The sequence below is a fragment of the Haemaphysalis longicornis genome, unplaced genomic scaffold (genome assembly GCF_048455015.1).
Source record: "Haemaphysalis longicornis isolate Haplotype H1 unplaced genomic scaffold, Haemaphysalis longicornis Haplotype H1 scaffold_12, whole genome shotgun sequence".
Classification (NCBI taxonomy): Eukaryota; Metazoa; Arthropoda; class Arachnida; order Ixodida; family Ixodidae; genus Haemaphysalis; species Haemaphysalis longicornis.
The window spans coordinates 106,408,870-106,428,274 of record NW_027526225.1 but is presented as its reverse complement, the minus strand read 5'-3'; the positions used below and the strand labels follow the sequence as shown (position 1 = coordinate 106,428,274).

The following is a 19,405-nucleotide window of genomic DNA, read 5'->3' as shown; positions in this document are numbered from 1 at the left end:
AACACGCCTAAGTCTACTAATTCGTAACCTGTCTACCAAGCTGTCCGCGAATTGGAAAGCAGCCTGTGGCTGTAATCCAGCAGATCGTCTTCGGCGACAAACCAAGCCTAGACGAACAATATTCAGCGCAATGGAAAATTCATTAAAAAAATGAAAAATGTTCTAGGGCCTCTATATCTCGATATAAGGCGGCTTATATTGCCCTTGGGAGGATGTCTTTCTAGCTATGCACTTGTGTTCAAACAAGAAGCCAGCTTAAGGGGTCGGCGTAAGCTTGGTCTCGGCAAGCTGGCTTTTCCACATTGTGACGAGTTCAGCATGACCGTCTACGGAGGGAGTAAGGTTACATCCCCACGTTACACTCCTTTCCACTGCCACCGCCTCTTTCCTGACTCGTATACCGTATTTACTCGATTCTAAGCACCCCCCTTTTTTTCCAAGACGCTCGCGATGCCGAAAGTGAGAGGGGGCTTAGATTCGAAAAACATAAATAACCTCACCTCATCGCCACTTTTTTTAGCGGCCGTATCTCTACGAGGCGGGTGCAAAGAGTAATGTTTTATGCGGCAAACATTCAAAAGAAAAATAGGTAAAGACAGTGAATCCACTGCTTACGTATGATAATCAGTCAACCTCACTACCACTCAAGTCCCTTGTGCCGCTTTGGCCTCCACTGTCAGTATAACCAGCAGGTCATCTTCTGTTCCGTTGAAATGGTTTGTAATTTAAAACTTCATAAATGACTTGGCCACAACGTCAACCCGGGCCAGTTTCCACACGTCTCAAATCCACCTTGGGATGGTTGCCTAAAAAATGGAGGTGCATGCAAACTTTTTAAGTGCGAATGCACTTTATAAGCGACCCCGAACCTTCCGCCGTCCGCATAGCAACAGCTGCGGGTGCGCGCGCTTTTCGTCTTCCTTAGCAACGGGGGGAGATGGGCGCGCGCTGCCTGGCCGCTGACATGGCACATACCCACGTGGGAGATTGGCCAGGAATAAGTGCGAATGCACTTCTTAAGCGGGCCTGAATCGTCGCGCTCGCATAGCGCCTCCTCTCCCCCCTCGCCTACTCTCCTAAAGCCCCTTTACTACTCTCCAGCTCGCAACACCCTCTCTCGGCGCGCCAGCCAGGCCACTACACTATATAAAAAAAAACAGCATCCGTCGCCAGGTTTCGCTCTGCGGACTTTGCGGCCGCAGCGCGACGCTCTACCGACTAAGCCACGGACGCGACTTTTTTTTTTTTTTTTTTTTTTTTTGTAACAGTAACTTTATTTACAAATATACAAACAGGGCCAGATGAAGTGGTTACTGAGGTTTCAGAGAACAGTGTAACATGCTATGCTCACACAGACAAATGATCGCGTTCGGGAACGTACAAGCCAAGACGAAATTCAGCGTGTTTCGTCATGGAAGTGAAAACCATTAGTAGGCAGTGCCAGCAAAGCCACGTAGTGCCGGCGTGGTTCCTGTTAGAAACACTTACAAATGGGCGATGGTGTCATTTGTTTACAGTATACGGTAATGAAGTAGGGGCAAGGGGTTGGGCGTAGAAGTTATGGAGAAAAGTCGTTAGTGAGCAGAAGTGGCCCATGGTGCTGTCGCGATACCGGCCCTCAGATCAAGTCCCATCTCCTTTGCTGCTCTACCTTAAACTCCATGAGGGCTCGTGAGCCCCGCGCCAGTGAGTCGCGAAGCTCAGTGTCTGAATCGGGCCCGTCAAGGGCGGCCACTGCCCACTGCGCCTTCTGTACAAAGTGCCTCCACGCCGGCCGCGGGCTTTCGGCACATTCAACCACGTCGACTCTCGCCCTCCATAGCGAGTGGAGACCTATGACGTGGACGCAGTCACGGAGAAGCGGGTGCTCCGAGGCCGCCTCCAAGAACCTCAAGTTCATCCAGGTGAGCTGCCAGTACGTGTCGAAAGAGCACTGCAGCTCGTCCCAGAAATACGACGCCGTGTTGCACTCCACAAAGACGTGCTCTGCCGTCTCCCTCCTTCCACACAACAAGCAGTTGGTCCCTCCAGGAAGAAAGAAGCCCCTCTCCCCCTGTCTTGCCTTAGTGGGTAGAACCCCTGTGTGAAAGCGGAAGAAGAAATCCTTCGAACCAGTAGGAATGGGAAGCTTCCGCACTCGCCGGAGGACGTCACTTTTCATGCGCCCTAGAGGTGGTGAGCGATACATGGGGGGTGGAAGGATCTGTTCCACCAGGTCCCAGTACAACTTCTTCGGGGCCACTGCGCACAGGTACTCCCAAGAGAACAGTCCCTGCAAGAGGGCCACCGCTGCCGCCACTTCTTTGTAAAAGCCCGTTGCCCGGTTAGTACGTGTAAACTCCGCTGTTGTTGGCAGCCAAGGGGCCAAATGTGAGGAGCCTACGTTTTGCAGAGCAGCCCGAAGGAAACCGTCACGACAATCCCGGAAGAACAAAAAGCGTTGCACTGTCAGCTTGAGCTCCACGTTAACAAGCCCGAGGCCACCCGCTTCCGGACTCCAGAAAATGTTAGTGCGACGCATAGGCTCGTAGGTGGATCGCCAGATGAATACTGCGAACATCCGGTGTAGCTTGGCCACTGAGCCTGCGTCGATGGTCGATACTCTGGCCACGTACAGGACGGCCGGGTATAACACGGCATTGCAAACATGTGCCCTTGAGAAAAAGGCGATTTGTCGCGCTCGCCAGGGCTCCAACTTCCTACCCGCGGCTGCCAGCTTTGACTGCCAGCGGGGGGCAATGGCTCGGCCGCAGTCCAGGTTGACTCCAAGGTAGCGGGTGATGGCCTCCCTCCATCGGACTCCGTAGAGCTGTGGTGGTTTGGTGGGCCATTCACCTAGCCATGCTCCCTCGCACTTAGAAAGATTCAGCTGAGCACCCGAAAACCGACAGAATGATTGCGCGAGCGCGACGATCTCCCTCACCTGTTCTTTCGACGAACATACGAACGCGACATCATCCGCGTAAGCCAGGACTCTTAGTTCTTCGTCGCCGAGAACCAAGCCTTTGACTGACTTCGATGCCATTGCCATTCTGCAAAGTGGCTCTATATATAATGCAAACAGAATCGGGGACATGGGGCAGCCCTGCCGGACCGACCTTCTCACGGCGATGGGGCTCCCCACCTCCCCGTTCATAATGATGCTGGTGGTGATTTCGGTATAGCAGATCTTGATCCACTCCACCATTTCGTCCCCTATCCCGCACCGATGGAGGAGCATCAACAGAAAGGCATGATCTACTTGGTCGAAGGCCTTTCTGAGGTCGAGTTGCAAGACAGCAAGGGGAAAAAACCCTGACTCCGCCACCTCACAGACAGTCCTCATGCGGTGTAGATTGGTGTTGATAGAGCGGCCTCTGAATCCGCATGTCTGATGTGGTCCCACCACACTGCTGAGGGCCTTCTCGAGCCGTCTGGACAGTATTCGGGATAGGATTTTGTAGTCTGTTGATAGTAGACTGATAGGCCTGAAATCTTCAACACTGGGTGCCGTATCATGAGGCGTTTTTTTCGGTATTAGGACCAAATTACTGCTCCGCATTGAAGGTGGCAGCAGCTTTGTGTTTTTGATGTTTTCGAATACCGACGCCAAGACTGGGCTGATCTCCTCTCGGAATACCTGGTAGAACTCCGAAACGATCCCATCCGGCCCCGGTGACTTATTCTTTGGCAGTTCCTTTATAGCGCTTTTGACTTCTTCGACCGTGATGGGGTTGTTTATGACGGCCCTAACGTCCTCCGGGACCTTGGGCAGCTCATCGAGGACATCCGGCGGAGGAACATCGGGAACAGCGCGCGAGAACAGCTTCTCGTAGTTGTCGCTGAAGGCAGCTGCCACCTCCCCGCTCCCCCGAGCGAGCCCACTAGGGTGGTTGACCTCGGAAATCGCTTTAGTGGCAGTCCTTGCCCGCTCGAAAGCACCAAAAAGTTTCGACGGCTGTGCCTCGGCCACCACTCGCTGCTCTCTACTCCGCACAAGAGCCCCCCAGTACCGCTTTTCCAGCTCAGTTCGGATCTCCTCTTTCACGCTACGAATGTCCTCCGAGAATTCCCCCGGCCTCTCCTCGTCCGCTTCCACAAGAGAGCGTAGGCACTCCGTCAATCGACTTAATTTCGCCTTTGTGTCTCTCGCTTCCTGTCGTCCGATTGTGATTGCTGCATTTTTTACCCGTTTTTTAAAGCACTCCCAGGCGACCCCATCGATGGGTGCAGCATTGATTGCTTCGATTTCACCTCTTATGCGATCAGCGAAGGCCGCATTATCGAGGACCGTAGTGTTCATCAGCCAACGGCTGCCAACCCCTCCCTTGATTTCGCGCTCAGTTCTAATGGTACATGTTACCAAACCGTGGTCCGAGAAAGCAACAGGGGTGACGGCGTAGTCAGTCACTAACGGCAGCGCATCCCCCGTCAAGTACACCCGATCTACCGACCAAGCCACGGACGCGACGTTGATATCAGTGTTAGTAACGCGCCTTATATCTTTAACGCATTCAAACTACGTCGTCAGCGGCGTGCGTTGGCGACTCAGCGGCGTTATAGCGGCTTGATAACTGCGTGGTGTACACGTGATACTACAAACCCGCTAGTTCTGCATTCTCTCACGTGACTGCGCCTCCTCTCCCTTCACTCCGGTCGGCGCTTCGCAGCTGCGGTGCGCTGCGGTGCGGTGCACTCCTCCTCTCGAACATACACGTTAATTCACCAAGATTTCCGCAGAGGGACAAACGAGGCGTGTTAAGCCGAACGTGATCACTAGGGGGTGTTAATGTAACTAACGGGCAAAATGCCACCAAACTTCATCAAACTCCCCCTCATAGCATCACCCCGTGCTTCGCACTTCCTCATACTCCCCTTCGGGGAAATGCGGGGGAATTTTTTTTTAAAGACGATAGTCTTTCTTGGGCTACTTAAACGCAGAAATTTTGGTCTGTCTGTATGTCTGTTTTTCTGTCTGTCTGTCCGTCTGTCTGTCTGTCCGTCTGTCTGTGACTCGATTCAGACACCCGGCCAAAGTGAAACATAATCTGCGCAATAGTCTTATATACTCACAACCAAATCTAAACGTCTAAGTCCGGTTTATACGTTCATACTTGTCAACATTGTTGAACAAAAACAAAACATTACGCAAATATAAGAAAGAAAATTTATACATAAGTGATATTTACACTGTTCCTTTATAAAAAAATTCATGGATGCTTGATTTCTGTTAAATAAATTACTACATTCACTGCAGAAAAAAAAATTCACCCCGTCGCCTGCTGTCGCCCGCGCCTCTATAATTTCTGGCGGTATTTCAAGAAATCAAGTGGCTACAGCTACGAAAGGTTCCACTTGACAGGTTTTACGTTCTGATAGAAACGCACGTGGACTAGGGCAACGCGTCTCTATAAACGTTGAAGTAGGGCGCCTCAATTCACGCGCGTCTCCGCCGTACGTCAGCGCTGGCATCGAGACGCTCGGCCTGTACCAGTGAAACGCGGTAAATTTAAATTGACTTGAGCAAACATTTAGCGTGCTTACCTTGGGAGGAGCGCGACGGAAAAGGAAGAGTATAAGAGGTGAGCGGGAAAGCGAAGAGAGGCATTTACCCGGCAAATTTCAACAACGACTATCGTCTTTCGTCGACATTTGCAACGAAAGGAGCAGATACGAGGCCAATTTTTGCTTCCATTTTTGTTATAATAGTAGGGTAGGGTGCTTAGAATCGCAAAAATACGGATTTTCGCTTTGCTCAAAATTGTTCACGGTCCCCATTGTATACTGCACAGAGAATGAATCATTCCCGTTTGAACGGAAGTTTTTGCCCAGATGTCTTCAATATAACGAATTCACTGTATTAATGCGTAGCATTCTTTGCAGAGTACTCCCACAGCCAGGACGGTGTAACGCCCTGCATTTACACAAAAAATGCAAACACCGTGGAAGTTCCACCTGTAATCATTATAATAGCGAAAACGAAGATAATTGGTAGAACGGAATTCTGAAAATCTACAAAACTATGAAAAATATAAAAAAATTACGGAAAATGGCAAAACCGCGTAACACCCTGGATTTCCGAAATAACGCAGATTTCGCGGAAGTTACATCTGTAATCATTATAATAGCGTAAATGTAAATAATTAGTCAAACGAAATTAAAAAACTAAAACCACAAGAAAAATGGAAACAGGCGAACAGTGTAACGCCCTGCATTTTCACAATAATACAGATTTCGCGAAAATTCCTCTCGTAATCGCTGTAATAACTGAAATGGAGATGATTGGATAAACAGGATTTATAAGAACAAAAAAATTGCGTGTAAAGAACTCCCACTCAAGACAAGTGGCATAAGAATGCGGCGTATCAGTAGACAGTTCTCTAAATTTCTGCAGAATTTTTTTCCCATTTTTTCGCTGCATATATTATAAGCAACCTCAGCTACGAGTAAGCGTTCCACTTGTCGCTACTTATCACTGGTCCTTTTCCCTTCGTAATGTTAAAGGAGTAGTGACACTAAATTTCAGAGCTGAGATAACTATGCAAAATGCTTCCTTTTTATCAGGAGATATCTCCCAGCAAATTTCTACAGTAGCCGTTCAGTATAACATATTTCAAATCAATTTTAATCTCTGCCCGTACGAGAAAGCCCAGAGGGGGCCAGCATGACATCATCTGCTACTTGCCCAAAACTGCCGACGTCGAGCTCCCGTGACGTAGCCGACGCGCTGGCTGCGGTTGGCGCGCGCTGCTATACCGTGTGTACACGTCATGGTTTTGGGACTGACGTCATGCTTCCCAACCTCGGCCGGTCAGAGCGAGCGCGTGCGCTCGCTCGCGCGCGCGGCCAGACCGGCAGCGGTGCAACGACAATGGTGACGTCACGTGCTACCTTCTGTCATGGCTGCCACTCGGCGTTTGTCTTGTCGAAACCGGACCTGACCCGAATAAACGAAGCCGTAAATGATTGTTTACGCTGCCATCGACCGCGTAATGGGCCATTCTATGATTAGTGGCTAATAGGCAACCATAGCAGCGAAAAAATTTAGCAGTGGCGTAGCTCGGCTATACCAGGATGCACGTAACGTGAGCTAAGGTTCAGCTGGTTATTCTTGGGTTTCCTGGTTGCCTCTAGGATTAGCTGATTATCATGCTTACTGCTGCCAAAACGATTTGCAATCCAATACAATCCAATTTAATCCTCTCCAATCCTATTCAATCCAATTCAATCCATCCCAATGCAGTCGTGGCGGCGGCGGCTCCAGTGCGCCGTGAGACGTCACTGCTCCTCGCGCATGCGCAGCACGGCTCTCCAGGAGCCACGCGAAACTGCTCACCCCCGGCCAGTGTAGCTCACACTTCAAAACACGTAGCACGAAAATTTCGGGTCAGTACTCCTTTAAGAATGAATGGACAGACCGCAGCTCTCCCACCAAAACTCCCCGTTCACACCTCGTACCGCACCTCATGTCGTGGCCGATCGTCTTCTCGTAAGTGTACTGCTCGTACGAACAGAACCTCGGGGGCGGGTACGGGCTGTAGTCGGGTGGCCTCGGCGGGTACTGCGGCGTCTGCACTCCGCCACCGGCTCCTCCCGGTGTTGGCTGGTGCGGCGGGGACGGCGGTGGTGGCGGCGGCGGCGGGTAGGGCCTTTGAGGCGGACGATGTGGTGGGTACGGCGGCGGGTGCGACGTGCCGCCGACGACTCCGTTGTCTCGGCCGTCGTCTCCTCCGCCTCCGAGGTGGCAGTCCTTCTCGGCGTAAAGCGCGCGGCTGCGGTACTCGAGCACGATGGGCGACACGCCCGGTCGGCTGTCGGCCGACAGCAGGCACTGCGGAGGCCCCAGGGTGCCGTGCTCGACGTAGGTGTACGAGCGGCAGTTGAAGTCCGGCTCGCGGTTGCACTCCATCTCGCACTGGAAGGTGGAGCTGACGCCGTGGACCACGCGCGTGATGTGAGTCATGTACACGTCGCGCTGGATCGGCGCGTACGGGCACGACGCGGTACCTGTGAGCAAAGGAAGGGAATTTGAAAACACGGGAGAAGAGGACGCATTTCTCTGGCCACTTGATTCCAGCTTTTAGGGGCTGGGGCTGTCGGCGTATCCTGTCGTCGTCATCGTAATCGTCGTCTCATGTAGTCACGGTAAAAAACACCGGAAAACTCATTTAAGCCTCGCGCTAGAACGTAACGCGTACTAAAAAACACCGGGACACCCGTTTCGTGCTTCGTGCTTCGTGCTTCGTGCTTTAAAGACGAGAGACTTCTATACAGCTAAGCTGTATACCTGTATCCCCCAACGGCTTTATCTCCGCTCGTAAAAACGCGAAGGCGCCAAGAATACACTTATACAGTGCATGCTTCACCCCTGCCCGGGTTTCACGTTAGGGGAGATGGCCCGGAATTTTAAATTAGGATGTCACCTGCACGGTTATGCCGCCGCCACATTCTTTTCCCCTGCGACTGACCGTTATTTGCAGCAACAGTTCGCGGCTTGATATCACACAAATATTTTGGTATTGACGTTATACGGGCGGAGTGTGGTATCCCCAACCTGCCGATGCAAGCCTTGGCGGACAAAGTTATTCCGGTTTATTCAGTTCAAACTGAGCGCCCGTACCTGTACCGCGAAGTGACCTACGTCCGCATTAAAGCCGAGTCAGCTCATGCGAGCGACGTTTGTTGCTAATGGGGATATTTTTCTAGTTTTGTTGCGTGTGTTTTTGTTTCGTTTTTGGTTGCCAGACTTGCGGTTTACAGAGCAATCGTACTGTTCAGGAGCAAAAATCTCGAAAGGTTTTGACAAAAAGCAAAAGTGGAACTAAAGGGCAAAAATTTCTTTCATCTGTAGTCACGATTCCATCTCAGCGTTGCTGACTTGGCTTATAGACCACGGCATGCTATTATTTCGGTTCCGAATGTTTTACTAACGTTGACATTTTGAAGGGACAATCATGGGGCAGTGTTCGAAGACATGTTCCTTTCCAGAATTTACGATCGAAATAGAGCAGCGACAATTAAACCCCAAGCCGGAACATTCAACGCCATATACATTGGGAGTGCCCCCGACACTTCAATAAGAAAACGACACATTAGAAAGTTGCTGAAAGAAGAGAGCAAAACAAACACGACCAGTTGAAGTTTTTCGAGTAGTTTTACTGGAATTTTGTACAATTAGCAAAATAGTGAATATGTTTGAATTTTTTTGATGTATTCAATGTGTGTAACTTAGTTACATATAACATTTCTCAACTCGTGTTCTAAATTCTTCATCGAAAACTAAATATAGAAACAGTTTGCCTGCAACCTTCTCATCGAATCACTGATGCCATCAACAACGCCTTTTGTTGCCAAAAATTCGTAGAAACCATGGAACAAACACACTATACTTCATGGTAGCAAATTGTTGGAATATTTTGCATGCCAAAACACAAACCTTGCTTCATTTGTATTGTTTAAAAAACGCGTCAAGAAACATCCCATGTCTGAAAATTACGTAATAGCGTTATCTTTGTTGTTCCTTTTTTCCTTGTTTCTTTCTTTTTTTGCTGAAATTGCAACCGCCAACTCGTTATAAAAGTGTAGTATTCTTTGTTTGGGACCCTCTGACAACAATGTTGGGTCCCTGTGTACGTTATATATGTATCTTATTTGGTTTAGATAAATAAACTTATAAATAAACTTCAAACTCCAGGAAGCCGTCAACTTAGGTAAACCTTCCAATGGTCGATACGATCACTTCCTTTCCCCTCCCATCTTTCAATAAAATAGCATATCTTCCAGTCTCTTCCACAAGAGGAGGAGGAAGCTTGGGTAGGGGGACGAGACCACGGCCTGTACTCACTGACTGCGCACTGGTTCTCAAGGTAGTAGACGCCGCGTCCGTAGATGAGTCGTGCGAAGCGTGAGTTGCGGTCGTCGGCGTACAGGCGGCACTCCTGCAGGTTGACGTCGTAGCTGGCTGACTTGCAGGAGAAGCGGCGCTCCTCGAAGCAGCGCCGCTCGCAGTCGTGCAGAGTGATGAAGCGCGTCACCTCGCGGGGACTCACGCCGCGGAGCTCCTGGTCCACCATGCGCTCGAAGGTCCACAGCCGCTGGCAGGCCACGGACGCTGTCGGGTGCGCAGACGGGAACGCAAATCGAAATGTAATGCAGTAGAACAGGCAACTTGGCTAGTTGGTAGCTGTTAACCTTGGTGTTAAAAGCGCTCTCAAAAAAGGGAACGAAGACGAAGCGTCGCGTCGTCTCTTTTTATGGGCGAAGTCCCTTTGGAGCTCGGGCTGCCAGCGTCTAATGTCGTCGTAGTAACCGTCGTCTGATGTAGTCCCGGTACTAAAACACCGGAACACTCGTTTACGCCTCGCGCTAGGACGCTTTGTGCTTCAAAGACACGATATTTTTACGACAAAGCTGTATACGTCTACCCCCAAAGGTTTAATCTCCGTTGGAAAAAGCGCCAAGGCGCCAAGAATACACTTATACACTGCCTGCTTCGCCCCTCCCCAGGTTTCACGTTAGTGGAGATGGCCCGGGATTTCTTTTTTTTTATCTTCGTCCCTGTTTTAAGAGCGCTTTCAACACCAAGATGAACAAATCCATGCCGGAAGCAGTTTTGAATTCAACAAATTCACCACGAGAGGATCTAAACAAACGCACTCTTTATTAACGACTCTAAAGGGAAGAGGATAATGATCCCATGACCACGGAGTAAGACACAAGACAGGAGGGGAACATTCGCTCCATAGGGCGGCTAGATAACGTCACAAGCACTTCGCACTCGTTAAGCTAGCGGCATCTGGTGGCGGAAGAAGAAACCGCGCGGACGCCGCGATCGGCATTCCGCTGCGAAGCCGAAACGTGGCGAGGCCATGGAACAAATAGGTCTGCTATCATCTCGCCCTTCAGGGACCGCTATCAACCCTTTCAGCGTCGCAACTGCGAAGCTGCGTATTCCGCATCATATTGATTGTGACAATACATTATCCCTCACCCGTGACGGCCACAGTAAGTGTCTCGCCTTCCTAAATGCATTCTCTCCGTGCCCTTGACGCGGCAGTCACACCTTCCTAATAGCCCAGCCAAGAAATCGCAGGAGGCATCGATTAACTAACGGTAAGCCCTCGTTGAACTAGATCAACAGAACAGGAAACGTCACTTGGTTATAAGCGACACTTCGTTAAAAGCAGGGATCATCTGCTGTCGATATACTGCAGTGGGGACCATAAAACATTTTAAATAAAATTGTTACGTTATAACGACGGCTTTCTGTGCTTCACGTTTAAAAAGGAAGGCGCGCTGGTGTACTCAGGTTTGGTATGCCGTTAGGGTATATGAGGCTTGAGCTGAATCGGCAGCAAGGCGGTCGCTTCAATTTCTCGCACGACGCTATTAATTGAGTAAAAAATTCACGTATTCTGTTTCCCTTACTAATTCCATTCGCAGGGAGTTTACGTGTAATTTTTTTTTACTGCCGGGCATGCCGGAGGCGGTCAAGGTCTGACGGACACATTTTTCCTCATGTTATGGTCCACTCAAGAAACCTTGTCACAGCTTTGTAGACCCGGAGAGCGCTGTTGATAGACCAGCCTTCCCCGCTCGACGAACATATCACCGCGAACTAAGACCAGCCTTCCCCGCTCGACGAACATATTACCGCGAACTAAGACGATTGATTGATTGGTTGTAAGGTTTAACGCGCCGACGCACACAGGCGATGAGGCGCGCCGTAGTGGAGGGCTCCGGATTAATTTTGACCACCTGGGGATCTTTAACGTGCGCCGAAATCTCGTACACACGGGCGTTTTTTTTTTTTTTTTCGCCTCCATCAGAAAATCGGCCGCCGCGGCCGGGAATCAAACCCTCGACCTCGTGCGCGAAGTAAGACGAGGACATTTCTGTTTTCTCCGTGGGAGCGCCAAGAAACCCCGTCTCTAGCTCCCCACACAACCCTGTACGTACGAGCAGTGGGCGACACAGCTGCTATACTCGGGAACAAATTAAGAACGGCAACAGCTCATGTACGGTATCGCTCCGCCTATGCGACGGACCGGAATGCCAACGGGGGCGCGCGTTTTGAAAAAAGAGATTGCTATGAATGCGTGATATTGCCCGCCTTTTCTCCCCTAGTTCATTTTTCGTCACTGCAGTAGTTTAAAAGCATATTAAGTGCACAAAATCAGGGAACGGCTCGTGCAATGTTCACAATATTCCCAGTAACGCACTACTTGCGCAGCACGGATTAACATCCGGCTGCGGTAATGATGCAGAGCGGAAACTTCCGTTGCCGCTGTGCCTAATAAGCTTTTGTGCCTGCCCTAAGCAGCGCTAATATTAAACCAAGAATATAAAACAAGTATATTAGTCCTTTTTGGTAAGATGACATGTCATCACTCCGCTACAAAGGGGAAACCAATAGCAATCATCAATCATCGTCGTTGCCGTTCTTAAGTTGTACCTGAGTTAGATCTAAACTCGCATCCTGAGCCTAACTTGATAAGAAAGGGCACGAGCAGCTAGCCAGCGTAGCCCAGAGACCAGAGAAAGCCCCCGCCGGGCAGGTTTCCAGCCATCAGCGCCATACGCTTACCCCAATAAAGGTTTATTAAGGTAAAGGGAGAGATAAAAGGGTTACCAATCTTTTCCTGCCACTTTTCACTGGTTTCGGGAGACAGAGAAAAAAGTGATGAATATAAAAGCCATGAGAGATCACAGTGAAAGCTTCCGATTAATTACATACGCTCAATAAATGTCTAACCTACCACGGGGCACAGAAACTCACTACCACAGTACTATTCGCACCACGTGAGGGTTGTCCATGATAACGAAATCACATGAAAAAAAAAAGTTCTGCAGAGTCAAAAGCCTCCTCGGGACATTACATGAGGAGTGCCCAAGCAGTTGGTGAGCAATTAAGCAAGGGGTGCACAAGTAAGCAAGTAATTTTATTAGGGGAGGGGCTAGGCACAAATTCCGGCCTATCCCCTTTAATGCTCGGTCCCGAACGCGAACACAGCATTTTTAGTTATTGTGACCGCCAATGACCAAATAATGGCGGTTGAGAAGATAGAAAGTTCAAAAGATTGAAGTAGCGGTTTCGTGACCACCCCCTTGTTTTTACCACAGCCCACTCGTTGCTGCAGAAGAAGCATTGATAGCCGTTACGCCGATTCGCAAGTAGCGCGTCTTTTCAAGGTTGCTACAAAGTGGAGGCGGAAAACGCGTACAAATGTTCTGGTCTACAGCGCGATATTCAGTTCCGAGATAGGTACAAGCCCGGCGTTACCGGTGCTATGCAGAACGCTAATTATACGCGTAGGCAGTCCTCGCCCCGCCCCTAAGCTTACCTAAAAAATACCAAATCACCTCCATTTGCGAAAAGAATGCGTAGAATTGACCCAATCAGGGAACATTTTACAGTAAAAAGAATCGAAAGAATTTTAGAGTAAAGAAATGGGCACTGCTAGGGCTCAAACACAAGCGATTCGGTCAAAACCCGCAGTTCTACACCTGATGATCGATTGTGAGGGTTTACCGCGCCGACGCAACGCCGGCGATGAGGCGCGCCGTAGTGGAGGGCTCCGGATTAATTTCGGCCACCTGGGGATCTTCAACGTGCGCCGAAATCTAGTACACACGGGCGTTTTTGCTTTTCGCCTCCATCAGAAAAGCGGCCGCCCCGGCCGGGAATCGAACCCGCGACCTCATGCTCAGCAGCGCAAATTTCTCACCCAGGCTACGCAAGCCGAACAGCAGCTTCCTTTTAGGGGTCACTTAAAATAATATAAAGGTTGTTCTAAGTGAAGAGTAGATGGGTCTGGCTGCGTACGGGAAGTTTCGGTATTGTACGCGTATACCTATCTGAGAGCGGTATGCCTACAACTGGCGTACAGCATTGCCCTGGAAAATGCCCCTTGGGAGTACGGTCCAAACCCAACCATGGCATCATCATGGACAACAAAAACTGGCGTCCCCCAGCGGTCTCCGGTCGCCTAATCTCACCCGGCACGCAGATTCCCTCGAAGTAGGTCTTTCCGGGGCTGGGCCTGAGGTGTGCCGGCAGCGAGCCCGCGTAGTAGCCGGCGATGTAGCACTCGTGCCGGCGGTAGTCGATGCTGAACGAGTGGCAGTCGTCGCGCTGCTCGCAGCGCAGGATGCACTCCTTGGTCATGCCGTCTGCCGGCGCGGTCAGCAGGATCGGGCCGGGTCTCGAAGCGGACTCGTGGCCCGACACCCGGGCGAAGGTCAGCTTCTCGCCCGCGCTGCACTGCCGGACTGGCGCCGCGGACGGAGCAGACGGAGATTCAGTAAATCTCTCCTCTTAACGAAGTATCGGTTAATTCGAAGTTGTGCTTTACTTCAAATTTCGCATTATTCGAAGTCGCGCTCTATTCAAAATTTCGCTTTATCCCAATGATCGTAATATTCGAGGTGGCGCTTTATTCGAAATTTCGCTGTGTTCTAAGTCGCATTTTATTCGAAATTTTGCTTGATTAGAACTGTGTCCCTTCTGCAGTGCAGCGGGAACTCATGACATCCGCCTTTAACAAAATATCGCTTATAATGAAATCAGTTTTTTGTCCTGCGGACTTGCGTGTAACGAGGGTAGACTATTTTTGACGCTTAGATTGTGCTTCGGTGTGCATCTGGGTTCGGTCACGCCAGACAGGTGATCGTTATTACGCTTTAATTATCTGCAAAACGAAGCGTTAATTTTTTTACCAGAATTCAGCCTCAATACGGGCGAAAAGAATTAGTCCTCCACCCAGTCCATACTGACACGGTAAGTGAATAGAAACCAAGTCCAGGCGATGTCATCACAGTGGTTACATCGCGGTGGTTTCAGATGACATTGAACGTCGCATTGCCTTCACCAGATCGTCCACGTTTTTTTTTTTTTTTCATATTCTTTTGCATTTTCTATGTGCTCGTTTTTGGTTTTGGCACATCAGTTTGATACCATCAATCGGAAGCAGCATTGCCTATTACCTAGCACTTATCAAGAAGTTGTACGTGATACATCCAAAGCAACGCACAATGCGCAGTAACCACAAATGTTAAAGGCCTTAAAAACAACTTTTGGATGGCCAGATCTGGTCTACGCCCCGTTTTAGGAACTACGATTGCGACTACCGCTCTTGTAATTTACCGGTCTGAACCGACGCCAGCTCTTTTAAATGAAGAGTACACTGAAGGCGGAAAGTAATACACACGGAACGCCTTGTGGTGAATTTGAACGCACAACGATGCATCTTGCCCGTGCAACCTGTTTTCCTAGCGTCTGTGGTACCTCACAAAATAATTGGTCACTGAGTAGACAACCCATGCGTCAAACTCGGGATAAGCTTACACAGCATACGTGCAAGCTTCACTACTTTTAATTCCGCTCTGACCTCATCAATAAACCTCAATGTCTAGGATTTCCGTACCTCTAGACCTGCAGCAAAAATAAAAACCATTGTTACTCGCAATGGCTCTAAAGTTTTCTCCTAGTCACCGGCAAGGATTTATCAACATGCGTACCCTTCGGCCTTCAAAATTCACTAATAACCATTTCCCTCACCGCCGCTGACAAGTGTCTCATCCCAGCTTCACTTGTCAATATTTGTTCACAAATTTCAGACCGTGACCGTTTGTGTTCGCTTCAACCAATGCCCATGTTTTCTTGTCATGTTTGCTAAGGCCCTTTCATTTCCACGCTCCCGCTCAGCTTGTCCCTTCTCTCTTTTCAGACGCCACGATGCAACACGATGCACCAACATCACAATTCCACAGTGCACCAAGCATGCATCTAGCCCTTTTCGCTACAGACCCCTCATTAACTGCATTCACAATCCCCCTATATTCAGACACCACAGGCAATACATCAACACTGACCGTCCCTTCGTACGTACCATGGTGTAAGTGCAAAACAAGGAAGACTGACATGTTGTATGGCATCACGGTATACGACGGGACGAAGGCAAAGATGTGTGCCGGATGACAGCAACCTATCGCGGAAATACGAGCACGGGGAACACTGCCCCAAGGCTCTTAGCACAACCTATCTGAGCCTTCAATTCTTCGGCGGTATGCTTTGTGTTGTCCACTGAACTGACTTGAGTTGACTTTTGTTGGCTTGCGTTGGCCCACCTCCTGTTGGGAACCGTTTTGGAGACCCTTGAGTTGTTCGCGAGCAGCTTTGGAGACCGTTTCATTGTCTTATAGAGTTTCGTCGCGAATTCTAGAAGCACGTCGATCCCGAGGCAGTGCGCACCTAACGTGCAATGCAAGTCAGGCAGGTCGCTAATGGTAGCGCGACCAATGTTACCGGGGTTGTACTACCGCAACATGACGCTATAATTCTGCAACAATTTTGTTTTTCCTCCTCGCAAGAGCCATTTTGAATGAGCACCTGTTTATCGCGAAACTTGTCAGGCTTTTTACGTTGGTGTTTAAGCGGTTGTTACCACTGCGTTCGTAAATAGGATTAGTAAAAGAATGCTCCTATCACCAGTGTCCTTGTTTGCACAGCTTACACCACGGCGTACGTGTTCACTGCCCCCGCGGGCCAAATCCACCTCCAACACTGTCACCCAGCCAATCAGGCAGCAACCAGAACCCGCAGACGAGCAGGCGGCCGTTCACCCAGCGGCAGGCTGTGACAAAGGGGAGAGGCTTACACTGGTTCGCCTGGAGCTGTAACGAGGTTCGCGGCACGCTCTCGGCGTTACCTGTGGGCGGGAACAGGGTGGGCGTGTGCGGCGGCTGAGCCGTCGGGAAGGTGGGCGACGAGCTTGTGGGAGGGTGGCCGCTCCCGGTCGTCGAGCCGCCGGAGGACGTGGTGCCCGAGCCACCGTCGGTCACCCCGACGCCGTCCTTGCACGACCGCTCGTAGAACAGTATGCCGGGCCGAGAGTTGGTGCTTGCGGGGCCTTCATAACACCCCCGGGGTGGCGAAAAAGAACAAGTGTCAGAAACTTTTGGGAGCGGAAGCGGAGAAACGATTAGCTTCGCCAATTCATTGTAGCTCTCGTTAATCTGTGACTTCTTGAACTGAATTAGTTGGTAAATAATATGTGCGTTCGTCTGCCCATCCGTTCATCCGTCCGTGCATATAACGTGCCGTTCGTAGCTCTACGGAGAATTTGCAGTGATAAATCTCATTAAATATACCTTCATCGATGGTCAAATGTTTTTATTACCCATGAACCTTAAGTCGAGCAGGGGCACAAGTAATTTATTGGCCATTAATTTGAGATCACAGTTAGCCATGGGGAATTTATTAGTTCCGAAATTCAAATCGATGTTTGTTGTTGCTAGCGTACAATAATACGGCAATTTCCTGCCTCAAAAAATAGTCTGCCATAAAATACGGCTGCACATGGCGCTTCTCTCGTCCACAGTCAATCCTTGCTGCATCTTCCGTGGATGACGACTGTAAACCGTAGATAAGCAAAGGCCTGTGCGAAATATGCCACAAACGCGAGTAGGCAGGCTGTCATTGTGAACCTTCGCACACTGTCATGTGTCACTGCTAGCTGAAGCACGTGTCTTTCAAAATTGTGCACTATCGGCAGACTGCTCCCGCACTCTTACTGCACTGTTAAATAATTTACCCCCTTAAGGGTGGTTTTTATCTAAAACTAGCTCACTTACATTGTAGCAAAAACACAAAAAATGCTTTATTAAAAGGCGTTAGAAATGACGAATAGCCCTGTAAAATGGTGTTTCCTTGTGTTTGTTTTTTATTGGGTCCAAGGGTGTTAGAATACTAAAAACCCTTTATAAGGGCGTTTTCTTGTATTTTATCTAGGGTGTGGGGTGTTACTTATAGACAGGAAAAATTCTCCTACAGGGTGTAAATCGTTCTGCAGTGTCGTTCGCAAAGCGTTCGTTCATGATGCGTGTAACAGCGCGAATCAACTTACCGGCGCTCACGCGATCTTCCCCGCTGATGAAACACTGGCCGTTGCTCGGGTAGTAGGCGAATGAACGGCAGTTGAAGTTCGGGTACGTGGTGCAGAACGATTCACACGACTGTTCCGAAATGATGCCCGTCATCTGGACCACGTCAGTGTATACGGGGTACGCATCCGCTGTCTTCTCGTACGGGCACGTCGGGGACACTACGAGCACGAGCACGAAAAAACAAATAAACAAACAGCTTAAGCACGGAACTACGGAACAGCGGAGTTCTTACAAAAGAATAACCTGGTTCCTCGAATTGGTCACCCGCCCGTCACAACTGCACACGACGTTAACCTCATAATGCGCAGTATTTTTAGCCGAGTAACCCCCCCCCCCCCTGGCTTTCTCAAGCCCCACCCTTGCCAGGGCCGAGTGACACCCTACATTTCCCCAAAAAGGCAGATTTTGCGGAAGTTCCACCTTTAATCGTTATAATAGCACAAGTGGAGACAATCGGTCGTACAAAATTTTGAAAAACGTAAACTAAGAAAGAAAAACGAGAAAAAATTTCCCGAAAATTATCTCGCAAAAATCTCCATTTTATACATCTACACAAAAACTAAAGAATACCAAAAAGGTCTGCAAAAGAACGTTCGAAATACGAATAAACAAATCGAGTAAACGGACCAGCTCTGCAGCACGCGTGTGCGAAAAGAAACATAATTACCAAAATAACGGCACTTTATCGCTATAATGGCGTAAATTTACAGCATTCGCGAAAAAAAACTACAGCAAAAAACATATTCCAACGTCTCTCGCGACCCATAATCATATTTAGCTGGAAATAACACGCACTCTATATAGGCGACGTCAGAACCCTACGCATTAGTAGACAATTCTCTGAATTTCTGGAGATCTTTCTGTGCGCAATGTCTATCCCCACATGGAAGAGCACGATTCTCTCACAGCTCGTTATCATGCCGTTGGTCATGCCCTTTGATGAAACCAATAAGCTCATATAGCCAAGGAACTTCTCGGGAAATACGTCCACCGCGACGTGCAGACATGAGCTCCACGCGCTACCATTATTTAGCACGCAAAAAACAATTGGGGGTTAATTTATCTCTAGGGTGAATTGATGACAACAAAGAATAGGATCCCAGCTTTCTGCACGCATGCACGTACTCTTCCTCAGTTCTTTCCCACTTACATTGGTGCCAAAGTAACGATGTGGCATTCACCCTGCTCAGTAAGCGAGGGGTAAATATTTCTCCCCTCAACCTGCTCGGTAACAAGCCATTGTACCTCTTGAGGAGAAGGGTCTCAACAGTGAAAACGGCACCTCCTTACTCCCGTTTTTTTTTCTCCCTTATTACTCCAGTATCTTTTTTATTACCCTGCATACTCGATCAGCCATCATCTTAAATGAGAAGCGTGATACTTATCCCACCCCTTCACACTGATGACGATCGGGTCGTGACGATGATGCGCTGTTGTATACATCGCATACACGGCATAGATCGTATGCCATATTTATTAG

The 19,405-nt window shown here is 49.3% G+C and overlaps 1 protein-coding gene across 1 annotated transcript in view; it reads right to left on the bottom strand.

The window, feature by feature from the left end:
* Positions 1 to 19,405, bottom strand: part of LOC144163202 (uncharacterized) — a 115,770-nt gene that overhangs the window by 29,913 nt on the left and 66,452 nt on the right. The window contains exons 8-12 of the mRNA XM_077694038.1: positions 17,886 to 18,083; positions 16,689 to 16,889; positions 13,978 to 14,250; positions 9,824 to 10,090; positions 7,443 to 7,986 (exon numbers count right to left, since the gene is read on the bottom strand). Coding sequence (XP_077550164.1) covers positions 7,443 to 7,986; positions 9,824 to 10,090; positions 13,978 to 14,250; positions 16,689 to 16,889; positions 17,886 to 18,083 — 1,483 coding nt within the window. The remainder of the gene's footprint in view (positions 1 to 7,442; positions 7,987 to 9,823; positions 10,091 to 13,977; positions 14,251 to 16,688; positions 16,890 to 17,885; positions 18,084 to 19,405) is intronic.